The sequence below is a fragment of the Anneissia japonica genome, unplaced genomic scaffold (assembly GCF_011630105.1).
Source record: "Anneissia japonica isolate Jap-2015-1 unplaced genomic scaffold, ASM1163010v1 scaffold456_len727751_cov192, whole genome shotgun sequence".
NCBI lineage: Eukaryota > Metazoa > Echinodermata > Crinoidea > Comatulida > Comatulidae > Anneissia > Anneissia japonica.
Window position 1 is genome coordinate 210,907 of NW_022713155.1, and position 20,981 is coordinate 231,887.

A 20,981-nucleotide genomic window follows, 5' to 3' on the forward strand; every position below is an offset into this window, starting at 1 on the left:
GGTCGTGGGACTAGTTTGGGCCCTACCTAAGCTGGTCGAATGTTTCGTTTGGGTCTATACCCTAGCTGCACTGATGAGGCCTGGAAGGCCGAAATGGATCCGTCTGCAGATATTGGGATTCCTTCCAGTGGATACTTAGTTTATTTTGTCATTCTGATCGGATTTTCTCTACTGTTCTGTTTTAATTTTAAATAGTTTTGCATTATGTGGCCGTTTGCTGTTTTATGGGTTTTCCCATTTGCCTTTTAAAATTTATATATATGGCAAAACCAGCATACTGTCGCTAATAGTTAAACTAAGTAAATAGCATAAGAATGTGAAAGTATTGCATGTATAGCCCTAAATGTTTTTTTTAATATTTCATCTCTTTGCATTTTGTAATTTGATATTTGTTTGGTTTTATTTTTTTATGATTAGTTTGGTGTTGATATATTTTCTAATTGTTTATGCCAGATTCAAGGAACCTTTCCGTTTATGTATTTTTATATGTGAATAGACCAATAAAGTTTATCTTATCTTTATCTATTAATCAGATCCAGCAACTGGGAGGCGAGTATTGGATTTCCTGTACTGTATGACATTGAGCATATTGATGAGGATACCGACCCAATGAAGCGTGACAGAGTCATGACGGCCTTGAAGAGCCAGGAGATTGATACACGTGATCATTTCTTACAAGATAAAGTAAGTCATATGACTAATATACTCTTCATAATATGTTATGAAATGTATTTTTTAAAAATTGAATAATAGGTACTTTTTTTAATTGAATATTCTTGATGTGAATAATTAAAAATGTACTTACTTCATTCTCTTCTTTCAGTTAATGTTTATAGTTTTATTGGTGGTTGATACTGAAATAAAGAACAGATTCAAAATACCTGCTTTGGGGTTTTAAAGACTTGGCTTCTAAAGTTAGAAACTAGATTTCCTTTTTGTTTTCATAAGCTTTGCCACCACTCCACCCCATTCTATTTTAACCGTCCATAAAAATTGTTTACTAATCTAATATCTTAAATGATAGCCACATAATTACAGTCTGGGTCTGCCCCCGAAGAGGGGCTTGAGGACGGTCAAAATAGAATGGGGTGGAGTGGTGGCAAAGCATGTATTTCTAGGCCCTTTGGATCCACTGCATTCGATCTCACCAAGAAACTCGAAAAGGAACTTACCGTATGTATTTCTCAGGACCTACTGGTGTTGTCAATATATATTCATAATTCATTGATGGCATTTTTTTTATAGGATTCACTACAAGTGGTTCTCTACCCTGATTTGATTGTGTCACTGAAAAGAAAAGTGGGAGACAAAGATATTTGGCCACCTAAGTCACAAGTCTGGGTGATTAGTAAGGTAAAAGATTCAGCCAATCAGATTGATTAATCTGATTGTTTATTAAAACATCAACCAAGTACATTATCCATTTATAATGTGTTTAGCCAATCTAAAGATTTGAAATCAAATAGATTTATTTCAAATCACCCTATTTTAAATAAATAGAAAAATCACCATAAAATTTGATCATTTATCACCATTCTTTCATAAATATATGTGCAACCAAAGAGTATAGAATAACAAGGTCTGACTGCCGGGCTTTATTTGAAAATACCAAACTAGAATTAGAGGGTGCCCTTCAAAAAAATGTAAAAGTTGTTCATGTCGAAAGCGTGCTGAGCCTATGCTCAGATTTTGAAATCTATTTAAATTCTAATATGGCACCACCTACTTTGTGGTGGTCCTCTTTTTTTCGTTGCATTTTTAACAATGAAAAATCAGGGCAGTCGTACCTCCTGCTATTCTGTACTGTTTGGTAAACTCGTAATGTAGGAAGATAAATAGCCTAATTGACAATGATGAAATATTGTGATGAGTGTAAATGTTTAACATCAAGATCTCATAAAACTCTCTTTTGATTGGCTGTTCAGAAAGGTGTAATATATTGCCGTGCAATGTCTTCAGTAGCGTTGACTTTAGGTGAGAGGTGTAGAATTGATAAAATGTTCCCTGATGGTGAGACGGCTGCTCAGGGCTATGCCATTACCCTGGACAAGAGGTAAGTTAACTGTATCAGACCTTATTCATGGTTGGGCTAGGTGGCTAGTAAAACTTGGTCTAGTTGGCTGGTTATACTATACTTGGGACTAGGTACTAGACCTTCAGCCATTTTCTAGGCAAGTGTATGTTATAGGTTGGCATGAGCATTTGTTGTCATTTAATAGTCATAATACCACTATAATATTATAAGAAAACAAGTGTTAACATGATATAAATTCACCAAAGTGACCTAAAAACAAAGGGCATAAAACAGGAGTTGGCTCAGGGAATAGGAGAATGGAGCGCTATAACATTTAGAAAAGTAAAACATGTGCATGGCAGAGAAAATAGACTGTTTAAATGAATACTGGTGCTTGAAGCAGATAGTAAAGTGACAGTAGCAGGAGCAGGAATAACAGCATCAACACAGCAGCAACAGCAATTGTAATATGAAAAACCATTAGTAATACAGTAATATCGAAAGGTCTACTGATTAATCTCAGATAAGATAGTATAGTACATACATCAAAATGCATGCCATCGTGTCGGGATTCAATGTATAGTAATAATATATATAATAATCAGTAATATGTAATATGTAGTATAATATATAGTAAGATTATATTTTGTTTGTTTTTTTTTATTTAGAAGTACTGATAATCCAACACAGCAATGGGGGTTCAGCCCTGAAGGATTCATTTACTCTTTGGTGAGTAAATAATTTATTTCATTTAATACATTTATATTATTGTAGTCAGAAGAATTAGTTCATGTGTTGTAAACTCATTTGTGGCAAATCCAAGCCAAACCAATCACTCCTTGCAAAACTCTCTTTTTAGTTATTAATAGATTTTGATTAAATGTTGACATTCCAACATGTTTTAGCCATTATCTCAGAAACATGACTTGTGAGGAGTGACTGGTTTAGCTTGTCATTGCCACATTTTCTCTTTGAAAGAAAGGTAAAGTAAATGTTTGCTGCTGTAGACTCTTATTCTTTTTTTTTATATTTCTGATTAATTTTTTTTTAGACTCAGCCAGAATTGGTTCTCACTTACATCCCCAAACCTGCCAATGCAAACAATGATGAGTTGCAATTTGGAGGCGATACTGTTAACATACAGGACTTCGAGAATCACCCTGAACAACAACCCTCTGGAGAGGATGGTACAGGTGAAAATGACAAAGGTTTCCCAGGTCATAACTTCATGGTGGCTGCTATTGGAAAACTGCCAACCAAACACCCATGGGCCAAGGCACAAAGGTAAATGTCTTATACACAGTAATATCTATAGTTTTAGAAAAAAAAGTAGATTAAAAATAAGATAAAGCAACTTTTAAACACAGAAATATTTTTCTCACTATATAGTATACAAATATTTTAATAATATACTTTCAATTGTTTTGGTCTGTGTCACATTAAAAGTTAATAACTTGCTTGATCAATTTAATAAGTAATTTAGTGTTTGAATTTAATTTTTTTAAAATGTTTTTTTGTTGACAATATACCTTTATTATTGAGGTAGATATCAATCACTGATTACTTATTTATTGAGTATGTGCATATTTATTGATTACATACATATCTGTTGATTATGTACATATTTTTTTTGATTATTTATTGATTATTACTAATTTATTGATTGCTTATCTATTTAATGTGTACAGGTGGGCCTTGAAACAAGAGAGGATTGATAACCTAGGCCAGTGGAAGCATTCAACCGTTCAAAACCCACTCTGGAACAAACTTGCTTACTCTTGGCCAGTCACAGAAGAGGGAACATGGAATGAAGAATTCGATTGGCCAATGGAAGCTTTCCTCATTCCATTTGCCCCGCCCATAAAAGTCCGTAAAAGTGATAAGGGAGACAAGAAAGGAGGACATGGGAGTAAGTTGCGATTGTAAATGATAACCTTAAGTATTGAATGATATGTAGCAGCTTAGCTCAGTCGGCTAAACTGGTGGTAGCAGCTGTGTGTGCGCTGAACCGTGGAGACCTCTTGACCCCCGGTTCAATTCCCATCGCTGCTCTCCTTGTATTTCAGCTAGAGGGCTGAACTTCAAGTTACAATAGTGCACCATCTTTAAGATGAGACTTTTAAGCTATTGGTCCTGTGTGCATTATGGCCCATGTGCACGTTAAAGAACGCGGTTCACTCATCTGAAAAGAGTAATGGATTGTCTCCCAGTGTGCTGCCCAATCACCACCAGAAGGACCCCACTGGAAATAAGTCGTCTTCACACTTTCGTGGGTTATCCTTGGTGTTTACACCAAATAAACTCCATACGTATGTGTGTATGACTAAATTTGCTATCTTTTTGGAGGTAATTTTTTGTCATTTATCATGTTTATCAAGAATATACAATCCTATATTCAAATACAGAAATGTTCAAGATTATTAGTTCACACAGTCAGTATACCTTTAATTATCTTTACTTTCAGCTGTGGCCTTAAGATTACGTGTGCTTAAAAATGGAGAGAAGGATGAAAACAAAGCCAGTTATGTAGTTGGACCTGATCTAAGCAATGTAAGAAAACACATTGTATTTTAATTGCATTCATGTTAGATTCTATCTTGTTTTGTACAACCTGATTTTTAAAAATATTTTTCTGTGAAAAGTCCAATAAAGTTTCTTGCATCTATATTTGTATCTATTTTCTGAAATCTAATACTGGAGCTTCTGAAGATAGTTTTTGTGTCTGTAAATATCATGCAAACTCTTGTGCAACTCACTACTAATCATGTGATTATTCTACCATATAAATTTTGCTCTTGACAGGAGTGTATCAAGCAACCAAATTTTATAAATATATATTTATACATATTTATAAATCATTTATTTCTTAAAATCATTATTACTATTTGCAGAGTTTTTTTTGTTAGCATTGTGGGTTTATTTATTGATGCATTACAGATGATGCGGGATCTCAACAGGACTGGAGTGAATGGGAAACGTCCACATCGACGATCAAAATCATACGATAGACCAGCTGCTGCCCAAAATGGGGATGCTGAGGATGAGCGTGTAGAGGACAACAAACTGAATCATCTGGAGTTCCAATTGGTATGTCACTTGACTACAATAACAGATGTCTTGGTTGGCTAAGCATGCTAGGTTTAATGGATGTTCAAAACATTTGACTGCAATAAGATAGCAAATCATAGAATGTGGATGATGTAGATAAATTGAATAAAAAGATAGTAAAGTAACAAAAACTCGGTATATGATAAAAACTAACTAAATAAATACTCCACCTAGTAAACAAATCTTTTATAAGTTTTATTAAATAAGCTCACAAATCCTCTGTATTTCTTATCAATAGTTTTTAGATCGCTGCACTTCTCTTTTAAATCTGTCAAGTGCCACTCGTCGACTTTTTGACAGTAGTGGCAAGGAGTACAAGAACCTGGTTGGAATTGAAAGAGATCAACTGGTGTATGTTTCATGTGGTGAGCCATGGAATGATCCTAACCAGTCCGCTCAAGATCAGCAGCGACGGATGTTGCTGGCAACACTCTCAGCAGATATTGAACAAATGCAGGAGTTCTTGTCACTTAGAGACACAATAGGTAGGCTTTAGATAGGCTTATGTTATTGTGATTATAATAATGTACAGATTAAATATGTAACGGTATTTATTCAGATCAAAATCATTAAAAACATAAGACATGGCAGCCAAAATGCTGAATTGCTTATTACGTTTACATGAAAAATTAACAATAGAATTTGAGAAAATTACAAAACACCAAAAAAGAAACAATTGCACTATCATGACAATACGAATTCTACATTACATTATTTGAATAATAACATTAGAATTACTGTATAATTATTTTATTAAAAAAGAAACAATATTATTTAAATTATTACATTGTAATATACATTAAAAACATTAAATTGGATGTATAGTGAATAATTGAATAAAAACATTAAAAATTACTGTAAAATTATATTAAAAATGAAACAATATGCATTATAATGAATTTGGCAAGGTACTTCTCTCTTATCTTTATTTGTCATGCCATGACATCATCAACCTTCATGACTCATTTCAGATTATGTTCTTGAGAAGGATCATGACAGCCAAAGATTAGTAATAAATAAATGCTGTATGACAGAAGAAGAGAAAGAGAAAATGGTACAAGGACCCTCACCAGAACCAAGTGATGGAAGTGAAGAAGAGAAAGATGAAGAAGACCCACACTCCAAAATGAGGTATGGATTACAATGTTTACCTTGTGATGTACATTTCTTAATCTTAATACTTCTACTTAAATCTGAATAGACCAACCATTACCAATGCTCTCTCCAATCAGAATATCTTTTTGACTTGCGACATTACACTTTCCACTCTTAGTTTCTATTGTCGGGCACGATGGTTTGTTATAGCGTTTGGGTTAACATGTTGTTCTCCAATCGCAATGCTCTTAAAAATATTAAGATTGCCCATTTCAGGAGCCTTATAAGAATACCCAACGCCATACTATTTTCCTTATTACTCAAGTATCAAAAAAGGAAGATTACTTTTTAGAAATGCTCGAAGTGAAATCTTCACAGCTTGTCTTGAACCGTTTGCCTTGAAATATTTTTAGTTACCATCAACGTGCACATGCCAATTCTGATCAACGATTGGAGGGGTTGAAGTGGCCGTGGGAACGTGTTTTGAATGCAAGTCTTGACGAGGTCACCGAAGCTAATCACGAAATATATGAAACAGATTCACTTGCAAAATCTAAGTAAGTTTAATTAATTGTGTTAATCTCTTAAAACAGTTAATAGAGTTATAACTTAAAGGCTGTATTCTTGTTAACTAACAATTAAGTATTTGTTAACCTACTCATTTTTGGGAGTATCCTGGAAAGACAGGAAGACAAACATCTGGGTCTTAGATGAGATTGGTTCAGACTTAAATGTCATAAAGCCCATCATTGAAGAAAACTGCGCTACTTTTGCCGCAGTGTCAGTGGAATTAAAAAGCAAATTCTTCAAGGAGCTGTGGAAGGCCATATTGGAAGGGGAAGTCAATCAACATCTTGGATAGATAATGTTACAAATGTGGAATGTATGGTGCAACTCGTTTGGCACAACAAACAGAAGAAGATGGCATGCTCGTTTGAAGGCCACAGCAGCATAACTCGGCACACCTGACAAAGAGAGAGAAAACCTACTCATAACTAACATCTGATTGAAACTGAATAATTCAAAAGTCATTTGCCCATGTTTCCTCCTCCTGATTCAACTGCCAAAATTGAAATTACAATAATATTTCTTTCTATCAGATCTAAAAAGAGAGCAATATCCCCTCGTTACAAGAAGAAAAGTGCGTCTAGTGCATACAAGCAACGTTTTACCTTCAGAGATGGTTTTGTAATGCTCAAGTCTTCTCCATACCTAGTGATTGGCATATCGCAGCCAGAGCTAGAGGAAAAGTCGGAGGTTGTGCTGTGCAGGAAGGCTGATGATGATCCTTCACTGAGATGGGAAATTACTGAAGATGGGTAAGAGTGGTGTGATGCAGTAGAGCTGTGACTTGATGGCATTGTTATTGATACCCAGCATCTAATCCTGGGCTCATGGGTTCAAATCCTCTACCACTCTAGGAGTTTATTCTCCAAACTTAAAATAACTTCTATTACTCTATATATGAAATCTTAGTTGAATTTGCAAAAAAAAACTATCTAAATACTGGTTTCCCTCCAATTAAAGACCACTTTTGGAGCCAGGGTTTCCAATGTCATAATAGCAGCTTTGGTCTCAAATTAGAATAATAATGATAATAGACATTTGTTTGTATGTAAACCACAGAAAAGTCGTATTCAATTTTGAGGAAGTGTTTAATTGGAAGGGTCTTTGTTTGAGGGAGACCTGTATGCAATTTACATTTTTAACGAATACCAAAAACAAATTTTTATTTAAAATAAAAAATTTTAAAATATAAATTTCATAAGCAGTTAACATCAGCATCATATTATAGTATCTTCTGTATAGAAAACACGTCCATGGAAAGTTTTTCTGAAAAATGTTTTATCATGTAACATTAGAGTAATTTTATTTTTTGTGCTATAGTTTTATCCAGTCTAAGATCAACAGTGACCTGGTACTCGCTGTATCAATGCCCAGCTTCACCGGAGCCGCTATCGAGGGCGTTTATTGCGGTCAGGCTGTTGTAGTTCAACATAAACAAGATATTGAAAATGGACGAGCCAATCAAAAGTGGTTATTTGAGAAGGAAACTGGATTTATTTATGCTTTCTATGCTGAACCACTTGATAGAGGTAAGTATTGCTTTCGTATTATTATAAAATTAAATTATTGTTAAATTATTTGTTTGAAAGCAAATAAAAAAATATTTGTGACATTTTTTTCTGGTGATTATTTCAAAATGTTCTTGCCAATGATGTGAGAGACCTCACAAATTTCAGCACTAATAATATATAATAAAAATTAATTAATATTAATAATTAAAAATAAAGCTATATAACAAACAACCAAAACAAACAAAGGAATGTTGAAATGTGCACAAAAGGCAAATCATATTTTATTAAATTTGTTTATTTATGTAACAGAAATCTTGGCAGCAAACAAAGCTGGTGTTTGTACCAATGCGGTTGTGGCTGAAAATCCCATCCAACAAAACGTAAGACACTATAGTTGTTTGTTCATTTCATAATGATTATCAAAGATTATTGTTACGTTATATATGGAGATTGCTATAAATAAAAAGTGTACTGTCTGTAGTAAAATCCCTGTCCACACTATCAAATTTCATTTGAAACATGTGTCAGCCTAAATATGGTCATGATAACATCACATCATGACCATATATAGGCACATCATGAGTATATATGGGCATATAACAGTTTCTTTTTTATTTGTTAAAGGGTCATGGGTTCAACACAAAAAAAAATTTGTTGAACAAATAACAAAACTAATGTTTTGGTATTTTGTATGGTTTTTTTTCACAGGGTTATGACCTGGTGCAGAGTAAGGTTGATGGTGATGTTAAGGTGTGCGTAGCCTGTGCAAGGGCCATGAGAGGCAACTATAAACTCAAAAAACAAGAACACACAAATCCCTTCATATGCGCTGTAGGCCTAGCCCCTAAAATGGGCCTCAAACTCATCGGCAGTTTTCAGTGCCTCAGTGGCAAGGTAAGTGTCAACGTTTTGTAACATTGCGGTTTGGCGCAGCGGTTCTGATTCTCAACCTTGATGTGGGATGTTGAATCCCTCGCTGTGCATTTTTCTTGTGTCCTTAGGCAAGGCATTTATATCTACGGTTGTCTATCTCCACCCATGATTGCAAGTGGGTACCTGGTAGGTTCAAACACAAAAGTTGCTAATTACAGCTGCAACATTATGGAATTCTCCCCAGGGAGCTGAGTATATGTCACTTATGTGCTTAATCTAATGAATGGAGGGGTAATAATGTAAAATGCTTAGAGGCCTTGTAGGCATTAAGCACTAATACAAGGCTAACATATTATTACTTTAAAGGTATAATGTCTAACAAACTATATCGTCGTTGTGGATTTATACAATCCACAATTTTCACTAAGTACAGATTATGATGTTTTAAAAATTATGTTGGATACATTTGATATATCAAGATCTGAAGCTTTTGCTGTGCTAGTGTGATGGGTTAGACTGATCTGTCAAAATTTTAAGTAATATCTAAATATTTTGAATTGTGTTAATTTTTCAAGAATTTTGAAGCAATTTTTTTATTATTAGGTTGATTTGTCAACATTTGAAGCTGAAAACACAGTTATTCAATATGAGAAGGAGCTCCGAAGACTAAAACAAATGACGAGTGCGCGCCTGATTGCGCGCGAAATCTCGGCATATCAACCTATTCAATCGGTACGTATGTTGGCTTACAAGAACGGTGAAGGACGCAGCATGGATCCCGTTGTTATCATTGCAAGTACAATCAGAGGGGTAAGATTTTATTGTAGATTTATTGTACATAAATTGTAACTGTTATTTTTTATTGTACTTATTTTTATTGGTATTAATTATTACTAACTAATAATTATTGCAAATTGATTTATTGTAGGTAAATTGTTAATGTTAAAAAAAAATTTTCCCCCATTTGATTCAAAATAATATGATATGACAGTATCAGGTATAAAAACATTTAAAAATGAAATGATTTCCTTTTTTAAGAAGAAATTTAGAAACGGAACTACATTTATCATGTCAGTCTTATAAAGCCTGATAAAAAAGAATCATAAATGACAACTCAGTTTGGCATGGAACTTCTTGAATCTACATTTTATTAAAAATTAATTATGTGATCTGAACCATTTTATTATTAGATTAGTTTTTATTATGTGCAAGTACATATTGTGCTAAGTTTTTAAATCATATTACACTATTAGATTATTTTTTATGTGCATACACATATTGCAGTAAGTTCTTAAACCCATTATTTTTTTATTTGGATTAATACTATACATTATTATTAAAATTAGATTAATGTTTTATACGCATGTTTACATATTTCACTAAGTTAACTATACCATATTGTATTATGAGATTAGTTTTTTTTTTATATGTATACATACATATTGCACTTCTTAAACCATATTGTATTATTAGATAAATAATTTTTTATCTGGATACGTACATATCATACACTTAAGTTCTGTACTTTGGACTAATATTTAAATATGTCATTTTTTTAATTTTAGAAAATAATAACTATTGACATGCATGTTTATGGTAAAAAGGTGAGCTTTGTATTTTTTCATTTGCTTTTTTTTAAGTGATTCCTTATTGTGGTTTTTGTCTGGCAGATTCTTGATCAGTGCACATACCAACTTCAACTTAACGTCGCAGCTCGCCGACTTTATTCCCAAGACGGCACACTTCTACTGTCCATTCCAGACATGATTAAATGTAACTTGGTTCAACAAGGCTTAGAGAACCTTGATATCAGCGGAAACCAAGGTGAAGTTGTCTGATCTGACTGGCTAACACATCCATTGAAACAGACATTCATTCAATAAATGTCTGAGCTTATCGGGAAATACTTAAGGGAGACATCTGTGTCCTAAAGATATTTTGTCATTCATAAAAATCTTGAAAACCCTCAAAAGCATTTCCATTTAAAACATTAAATCAAAAGCAACAAATTGGTTTCACGAATACACAGAAATACAACACTATAATATCGATTCCGATCGATATATAGAGCATAGCGATTTGATTGAAAATAAATATAAAAATACGAATAAATACGAACTCTCAAAACCACAAATCGTTTTATCAACTTTTAATGAGACACAGATTGAAAAACTTTGAAGTGAAAACCCTGGCTTAAAATCTGTGATATGCAAAGGACATTTAGCCTGGAAATGACATTAGTCGTTACAAAAAAAAATCTTTTGTTTAAAGGTATATTAATTGTTTTTTAAAACATCTATTGTTTATTTAAGAAACATCTCTTATTAAAAACACAGCCACATGACAAATAGATTAAAAGTACGTCGATGGCTCATGAGACTTCTGAGGATTAAAGAAACATCCAAAGCGTAACAGGACTTCCTTGGATTAAAGGGATATGTCTATTATAGTTCAATGGGACATCTCTGGATTAAAGGGACATTGCTATATTAAAGAGACATCTATAGATTAATTAAAGGGACATTCTTTGATATAAATAAAATGCATTGCCATTTTTAGAGGGGAAAATATAGACAGATACAGCATTAGAACTTTTAAAGCAGAAAAAAATATAATTATTGGCAAATAGTTCAACACAGTAGAATCAAGATTCATGATTATATTTGCTACAAATGACAATATGGGTATTATCCACTTAATGTACAAGATTAAATCAAATGAAATCTTTATTTTCCAAATATAACATTCTTTGATATAAATAAAATGCATTGCCATTTTTAGTGGGAAAAAATATAGACAGATACATTATTAGAACTTTTAAAGCAGAAAAAATATAATTATTGGCAAATAGTTTAACATCTACATAGTAGAATCAAGATTCATGATTATATTTGCTACAAAGGACAATATGACAAAGGACAAGATTAAATCAAATGAAATCACTATTGTCCAAATATAATGGAAACGTAAACTGGGAATTCATCTTAAGACACAAACAGAAATCCTACCAACAAAAACAAATTGCACAATCATTCATATACTACACAATCAAGAAGTCAGACAAAGGAAACCAAAAAATTTATACAAAAATTACCTATTTTGATACAAGATAAAATAATATATACAAATACAATATTATGGTACATACCATTATTTCATTTTATGAAGAAGCTGAGGAGTATTAGTAAATAGGGTTTCATCTTGAATATAATCTTGTTCACATTTGGGAAGATTGCCATATGTGGCAAAGACAAGCCAAACCAGTCAGTCTTTACAAAAATCAATTTTTAGTTATTAATACAACGTTCAACAGAAAAATGAGAGCTATAAAATGGTAAAAGAATCATTTAAATTTGACATTTCCTCAAGAAGTTACAAGCGTTTAAACGTACAGTTGTTTAAAGAACAGTATTTGAGAAATCAGCCTTCAAAGTGTATGATTTCGGACAGGCAGAAACCATCACCAAATCATTAAATATTAATGTTTTAATATTGAAAATGGGGAAAATAACAGCATAGCATGATGTATAGATATATAAAGATCAGTTTAGTGCAATATAGTAGATTTCAGAACAAATTTACATTCCAGCATGTTTTGGAACAGTATCTCCGAAACAGGATTTGTGACGAGTGACAGGTTTGGCGTATGAGCATATTTTTACAAAACAGTACTTATGGATTAAAGGGATGTCCACAGTGAATGGGAATTCTTCAGATTAAGGAAAATCCATTCCTGTTAGAAAAATACATTCATGTAATTTAGTATAAAAAAAAAAGTGCACAGTATTTAAATTGCTATGGACTGCAGGATTGGGAAATATTTTATTCCCCTTACTTTTACTTGGAAATGTGCAATTTCCCGGTGCATGGATGAAATACATGTTCAACTTCAACATTGTAATATCCTACATCCTAATGCATGGTCTACTCATTATTGCAATATCCTTACATCCTTGTGTATTGTCATAGTCATTACCACAATATTTGTCACCATTTGTCAATAGTAACTGAAGAAAAAAATGTTTCACTTTGACATCTGAGATGTACTATGAATAAGTCACATTCATGTATTATATATTTAGCCAAATGGTCCAGATTTTACCATAGAAAGTATACTTTTTAGCATGAATGACATATTGTTGTACATGATGTAGGTTCTCAAGTATTACATTGTACTATATAAATAAGTAATTTGAATTTTTAATGGTAAAATTGGGGTGGGGTGTGGGGTTCTGTGGTTCGAACTCCTGATATACTGAACCATCTCCTCTCTATGATTTAACACTGTCAAAATTATGATAAAAGTACGTGCTGGAATGCTTCTCCTGGGCCTCACCGGAGCGTTTAAATGCCACATGCCGCTCCAACTCTCATAGGAACTCCTCTCATTGAATTCTATTACATGCCTGGTAAAAAGGTATTCAACTAAACTCTTTAACCGGAAAATTGAAAGACATTTTTTAAATAGAATTTTCAACCAAAAACCTTCGTTTACTTTGTTCTAACCTGCTTTCTTGTTTCCTCTTTTACAGATAGAAACAGAAGATCTTCAAACTCAAAAAAAAGTAGTGCAGACACAAAGGTTGCTATGGCAATGAGAAGGCCCATAGAAGTGTGGGTTTCATGTGGCGAGCCTTTCGTCAGTCCAGGATGTAAGTTTATAATACATCACTTTCTTTCCATCTAGGCATATGCATATGCTTTCTTCAATTTATTGAATTCTTCTAGTACAAACTAACCATTAGGAAATACAACCCACCTATTCATTTACAATGAAAAGGAAACTTTAGTTTGTGAATATTAACCATGATAAACTGACTAATTGTCACGATTCCTTAAGAACACCCGTAACACAAAAACAGAATTGTTCGACCGTCCCAGCACTACAGCAGCCATATCCAAATGTCATACTCATTCCTTTGTCATCGTTTAGTAAATCACTCTTGATTTGGTGTAAATTATCTTATTTTTATAATTTTTTCCCTCCTTTATTTATCTTCCTAAAATGTTTACATATTTTAGGCTTTGATCATCGGAGAAGCTTACAAATGCAACAGAGAGAAGAAAGAGCTCAAGTTAGTTTGGAGCTGGATAAAGAAAAACACATCCTAAGACAGATGCAAGGTATGGAAGAAAAAAGACATAGGCTATGTTCAGACACAACGACTTACGCTAGTGTAACGTTAATCGAGTGGTGTGAACTTGGGCGTGGCGTAGCGAACAGCAGTAATATCGCGCAATCACTGGCGTATGGTAATCCAGCAACTGACCCCAGATTAGCGTACGCCACTGATTTATGACTGTATGGAAGAAAAAAGACGTAATCATTATTAGGGAACATCTTCCAATATATGATTAAAAAAGGAATTGGTGTTAAAAATCTATAAAAGAAAAACTAAAACATTGAATTCCCTATATAAAAAGATCATGTAAAATTATTTATTTACTGGCATTTAGGTGTTATTGATGTATACAATATTGATAATTTGACTGTTATTACAATTCCCATGAAATTCCTATTCATTTAAATGTTAATTGATTGCTATGATTTTATATGATTATTAGTTAGATTATTTTTACGATCTTTCCAAACATTACTTTAATTGTTATTCCAATCTATATTATCATTACTTCATTAAATTGTGTGTTGTACAACATCCATTGTGATAATGTTTATGTGACTATTTTGCTTTCTGTTCCATTCAATCGAAATAATAATAAAGTGCTATTTATATAATGCATATATGTACTTTACTGTACATAAACGAAAAATGGGAAGAAAAGAAAAAGGAGAAAAGCTTTTGCAGAATTAAAGATTCTACTACGAACATTTAGTTGGAGGCTTATGCAAAGAGTTAGGAACAGCATTTTTATTAATGCATCTTCTTAACTCAAATTAAATTTACTTTACTTAGTTTTTAAATTTTTAAAAATTTTATTCTCTGTTTACCTAGGACGTCGCACAGCCCATCTTGATGGGCCAGACTTTAAAGGTACTATGAGTCCAGAACATCCAGTTGCTTTAGAGGGAGGATGGACACAGCCTTCAAGTACTGAGATTAAGAAGTCTGTACAGGTTCATCAATTAGAGGTGAGGTTGAAGACTGATACAAAGAGCAAATATAATCCCACTGTTTAAATATACTCTATTATACATATATTAAAATGTAATTCCTGTAACTTTTTTTCTTCAGAATCATTTAACAGAAATGAAAGCTCAGCAAAGAGTTAAGCAAACAACCAAGCCAATTGTCAACCCAAATAAAATGCTGTATAAGCAGCCTAATGTGGTAAGATCATTGAGTTATTTATTATTTATTTACAATATTTTCAAGTATGGTTGCCCAGCCCCTATAGGCTCATATGACAACCCTTGCACCATAGGCTCATATGGTAATCCTTTCTGATGTAATATAGTTCGATTTATATAGCACTTCATTAGCGCCCGAGGCGTGGTCTAGTTCTTTTGACATGCCAATCTAGGCTGCCCTCCCATCTACATTTTAGTTATAGGAGGGTGTCTTCGCATAAAAAATAGGCTCATTTATTCGTATCATTCTACATGTAGTAGTCCTGATATTGGCATCATACATACCTACCTACCTACAGTCCTGATTTAATCAGGATTGGCCTGAATTTCGATTTTCAATTCCTAAAACTTGTAAGCGATTTAGTTTATAAAGTATACTGGGTCCTGGAAAGCTAACTGGCTACTAAACATATATCCTTTGCAGTTAAAATAAGAAATAAATAATTAAAAATAGATTTTCTAACCATATGCATCTGTAGCATATGAATTCAATATCTGACAGTTTAAAAACCCAGATACATCAATTTCTGTCATCGCTTTTTATTTATCAATCAATCTCAATTATTTTAATGGAGTGTTATTTTCATTCATAGTATAGTGTATTTATTGTATAGTGTGCAATGTTTTTACTACTTTCAATTTGTAATGACAACTCCAATCGCTTGCTTTATGACAATAGGAATTTTACCCACTTTTATAGAAACGAGTGTTGGTGTATCGCAATGGAGAATATCCTGAAAAGGCTACCTATGTTTGGGGCAACAGTATGGGCAACTTACTACAGGAGTCTACCGGTCGACTGTCCATGCACATGCCTGCAAAACGAGTGTTCACTGCTTCCGGGCAACAAATAGAATGTTTTGAGGATATCCAGCGTGACCAGGTTGTTTGCGTGTCAGCAGGCGAAGCATTCAAGAACAATAAAGGTATAAAAAATGTCATAAGGAAATGGCATTAGGGATAACAACAATATGGTGAATCGAGATTGGAGATTGGCGGCAAAAGCCTTCAACCTTGACCTGTTGACTTGAACACTTGGACTTAATGACACTGAACATGTTTTCTGTTCTAATAATAAAACTGAAGCATTCTAAAAATAGCAAAATTTAGGAAGACCAACAGACATTTGTATTATTTTATTTTTTTTAGTGTTTAAAGTGTGTTTATATTTGTTAATTAGAAAAAAAATTTGCTTGTTCTAATTTTTACTTAATTAATTTTTAAGTTAACTTTTTACTTAATATTTTAAGCTAACAACCTAATTGAGAATACAAAGTAAGTTGTTCAAATATTTTTATTTTGTTTTTTTCATTTCTTTATTCTGAATACAAAAATAATATTCATGGATTAAAACACAATAAAGTACTGAAAAGGCAAACTTATTTCTATTGTGGTCCAAGAAAATTGAAAAAGTATATATTTCACATTTTTAAAAGATATTGTATTCTTTATATTCAAGCTATTAAAATAGTTTCTGTAAGCAGAATTAAATGGTTTGACAATTTCTTTCATCTTTTTTTTGTTTTTAGCTGGAAGTAGGCAGCAAATTGAAATAAAAGCAACTTGGTCAAGAACTCGGAAGCGGGAAGGGATAGAAGCTACGGATATCACTGTCACATCCACAAGACATCCTGCTGTGGAGGTTTGTTTACAATAGTGAGGTCGAGTGATGGTGAACAGGTTAAGGGTAAAAAAGATGATATTGAAGATAATGAGAATGATGATGATGATGTGAAAGATTCAAATTTGGATGTAAAAGATTATGACGAGAATGCTGATGAGGAGGACATGACGATGTTAATGAAGACAATAAGGATGAAGAAAATGATGAGAATTCAAATTGGGATGTAAAAGATGATGATGAAAATGTTTGTTAATGAAGAGAATGGAGTTTTGAGTGATAGAAAATAGAAAGAATTTATAAATGAAAAAAAAGTTTTGTAGCTTTTGAATAAAACACCAGCATTTAAATTAAATGATATCTTTTGCACTTTCAGGTTGATCCGTTTGGACCTCCCTCGCTGGCTTTACCCCTCCACTCTGCTATTAGCAATCAACCTCATAACCCTTAAAGAATCTCAACCAAGGAACAACAGAATAACTAGAGCTATGGTAACTAAATAAAAATGTAATAGCTTTTAAGCTGCAAGTCAACATCAACAGAGGTTTTAATTTCTAATTATGTGACTGCAATCAATTTAATTGAAAGACTTTAACAATAATTATCAGTTTATAAAATTATTGTGATTACCATACTTAATTAAGTGTACTTCAATAAGTTTAATTAATGTAAATTAATCATATAGAAGAAGTGTTTTTATAAGAAGAGGGTTTTTATAATTTACTAGGGTATGAGGGATCATTTCCTCTCCACTGTGTGAGTGAAAACAGTACTTTTTTATTCATAGTTATAGTTGATATGCAGCTGAACTTAAAGATATACTGCCAGTATTGAGGTAATTTATATGAGGCATAACATTTAATTTGAATCGCATACGTTGTTTAGATTATATAAGGCAAACCCTGAAAAGAGCAAACATTTCGTAATTTATTCTTTCATTTTTAGAAATAAATGTGTGAATATTCTGACTTTGAATGAATTGTTTTAGGGCTTTTATAGAATGTTATTACAGGCAGTATGTCTTTTAGCTCGCCATCAAAAATGCTTACTTGCTTACAGTCTTACAACATAGTGCTTGTTGTGTGTCTGTACATGGGTGTGTGATAGTTGGTCTAAATGTGTGTGAAAAATTTATTATGAACTGGCCAGAGCTGTCTTAAAGTCTATTCACACTATCAGTTTGTATATGTGACAAGTACCTGTGATTTGCCATATATGGGGATGATATTACATGATCATACCAAAGACAGCAAAGATGTAAAATTGTTCCCTTAATAGTGGTTTTTGGCATGTTTTTGTATAATGATGACATAGATTCTTTATAATTTTATTTTAATTGACCTAAAAATGAGTTACAGTTAATTATAACTAATTTATAACAATAATTTTCAATGCAAAAAAGAATTCATTTAAAATATGAAATCAACAGATATGTAATTAAACCTACAAAATTTGTGCATGTTCCCGATATGGTTTTTTTATTCGAGTGCAATGTTAATGACCAAATATTCTTTTTTTAAGTATTGAGCTCTCTATTGAATGCACAAGATAGATTACCTTTAATAAATGTTACACACTTAAAAATCAGGGTGCGGGATGTCCGGATAGATTAGAATCCTATATCAAAATACTGTACACAAAACAAGAAATCTCCCATCGTTAATGGTCAAAATTGATTTTATTTCTACGAAGTAACATGTGCACTAGGCATTCCAATGCCCATTCTAAGGATGGACAAAATTCTGGTTTGGTGTTAAGTTTATTGCTCAAAAGGTGTCAAAATATAAATTTGAATGATTTTTTTTTTATTTTCGTGAAGACTGTAGTTGTTTTGATACAGAAAAAAAGTGTCCCATTAATAAGGGTGAAATTGTATTGATTTGACCATTTTGCACACTCGAAAGGTGTCCCCTTAAAGTGTCCCCTGAATAGGGGTGTCCAAAAGGAGTGGGGGGGGGGGGTTCCACTGTATATGGACAAAAAAACTTGTCTCAGAGAAATATGATTGTGTGGACAGACACTTAGCACAGCCTCAGCTACAATCAAATATTAATTGTAAGATCTTTGAGTTATAGCTTGGAAGTGGTACTTTTATACAATCTATTTTAGTTTCTGACCTTTAAGCAGAGTAAGTTTACGATAAAAAAACTGAAAGAGGAAAGTTTGCTAAAAGGTTAAGATGATTAAAAACATGATTGTGTTTAGTTTCGTTTCTTAATATAGATTTTAATCAAGCAATATAATTAAATTCGTAAAATTTCCTGTTTCTTGGAAATGGTATCAATGATAAATTAACCATTTGAAGATGTCATTCAGTGGCTTTGTTTTCTTTGTGTAGTTGGGTAAGAGTTCGGTAAAAGTGCATTCCACATGGCTTGTCATCTATATAGCACATTTCTAACAGCAGTACGATAACAGTGTAGATATAAACAATTATACTATACTTCACGAATGAAGCTAAGACAGTCTATTGCCTTAGCTCAGGTATATCCATTTTAATATAGGAGAATGAATTACTTTAAATTAATAAATGTTAATTTGTATAGTAAATACAAGTAATATAAATAATAAGAAGAATGATAATATTAAATTAAAGATAATACATAATAAAAAGAATATTACAATAAAATAAGAATTAATAATAATACAAGGGCAGATCCAGGATATTTTTGCTAGTGAGGGTGGTGATGGGCTAATCAAGGAACTATGTATAATATCACCTTCAAGTTCTTAAGATAGCTATTTCAATCTCATATCTTTAAAGGTTCAAATATTGTACAGAGATGTATGGCTGCTTCCACCCTGTACCTGTATAATAATTACAATCATTATAAATTTATAATATAATGATAAATTTATAATAAAGTAGTAAATCAATAGTAATGATAATAAATATAACAGTACAGAATCTTAATTTAGAAATGTATTTTAATATCGTGGCTAAGATTTAGAACAAATCTGGAGATGAGATGTAAATAGATGCTGATGCTTTTGTAAATATTAATGGTTTTTAAAAATATATGTATATCGGTCGGTTTAGATTTCTATAGCTTTATGTGAAACCAGTGTGTTTTATAATATTATAAAACGTCATATCGTGGTATAAAATTTCATCTGCCATTTGGATATGAATGAGTGGGCGACGACAGTGGCAGGATGTAGACCTTTCAGGGAGGGTGGCATATGGACGTTTGCAAAGGGTTATTAGATAAAACAGATTATAAAATGAATAAGTTTCAGATTTGATCCTTCGACCAGATTCTACTTGCCTTTTAAAAGAGAATAGCTATAATCGTTGTTGAGTTGAGTTTCATAATTACCTGAAATAAAATATTTTTTGGTGAGTGAAAATGTCAGTTGTATGTTATTTTTCAACGTTCTTTTCGAAAATAGGCACAAATACTAAAACAACTATCAAACCATTATAGCTCAACACAGTTTAGTCCTACTTATGCTTAGGTACCTAAGTACAGTGACGTATCTAGGGGGTGCGCACGCACCTTCCCCACAAAAAAACCTAGAGATCTTCACGGCTCAGCGCACACACAGTGGCTACCACCAGATTAGCCGACTGAGCTAAGCTGCCCTCTCATCCAATGAGAAAGAAAACGCCTCACAGATTATTTTGGGCGCCTGGAAAACAAAAATTTCGCGGGGGAATTCCCCCCGGACCCCCTAGGGTAGTGTTGTCTCGATCGGTCCCCCCTTTCGGGGTCCCCTTTCGGACATCTCTGGTTCCGCCCCTGATGTATGCCTATCTTGAACCGTGGAGGCATTTTTCATGCTTTCAAATTTTCTAGCATTAATTCGTAGGTTGATTGGCTTATATCTGAATGTTACGTTAAACCTATCTCGCTAGTTCCGGTCTTATTGTGCCCGATT

At 32.9% G+C, this 20,981-nt stretch overlaps 1 protein-coding gene across 1 annotated transcript in view; it reads left to right on the plus strand.

Moving 5' to 3' along the window:
- LOC117108249 (doublecortin domain-containing protein 1-like) overlaps nt 1-20,450 on the plus strand; it is a 32,623-nt gene extending 12,173 nt beyond the window's left edge. Inside the window, exons 16-39 of the mRNA XM_033250221.1 lie at nt 534-684; nt 1,246-1,353; nt 1,926-2,053; nt 2,683-2,743; nt 3,066-3,298; nt 3,703-3,923; nt 4,479-4,564; nt 4,952-5,101; nt 5,361-5,607; nt 6,094-6,253; nt 6,631-6,774; nt 7,318-7,536; nt 8,105-8,313; nt 8,605-8,675; nt 9,004-9,189; nt 9,772-9,978; nt 10,839-10,992; nt 13,701-13,820; nt 14,191-14,292; nt 15,123-15,259; nt 15,363-15,458; nt 16,179-16,404; nt 17,008-17,120; nt 17,476-20,450. Coding sequence (XP_033106112.1) covers nt 534-684; nt 1,246-1,353; nt 1,926-2,053; nt 2,683-2,743; nt 3,066-3,298; nt 3,703-3,923; nt 4,479-4,564; nt 4,952-5,101; nt 5,361-5,607; nt 6,094-6,253; nt 6,631-6,774; nt 7,318-7,536; nt 8,105-8,313; nt 8,605-8,675; nt 9,004-9,189; nt 9,772-9,978; nt 10,839-10,992; nt 13,701-13,820; nt 14,191-14,292; nt 15,123-15,259; nt 15,363-15,458; nt 16,179-16,404; nt 17,008-17,120; nt 17,476-17,550 — 3,604 coding nt within the window. The 3' untranslated portion in view covers nt 17,551-20,450. The remainder of the gene's footprint in view (nt 1-533; nt 685-1,245; nt 1,354-1,925; nt 2,054-2,682; nt 2,744-3,065; nt 3,299-3,702; nt 3,924-4,478; nt 4,565-4,951; nt 5,102-5,360; nt 5,608-6,093; nt 6,254-6,630; nt 6,775-7,317; nt 7,537-8,104; nt 8,314-8,604; nt 8,676-9,003; nt 9,190-9,771; nt 9,979-10,838; nt 10,993-13,700; nt 13,821-14,190; nt 14,293-15,122; nt 15,260-15,362; nt 15,459-16,178; nt 16,405-17,007; nt 17,121-17,475) is intronic.
- The last annotated feature ends 531 nt before the right edge of the window (nt 20,451-20,981 follow it).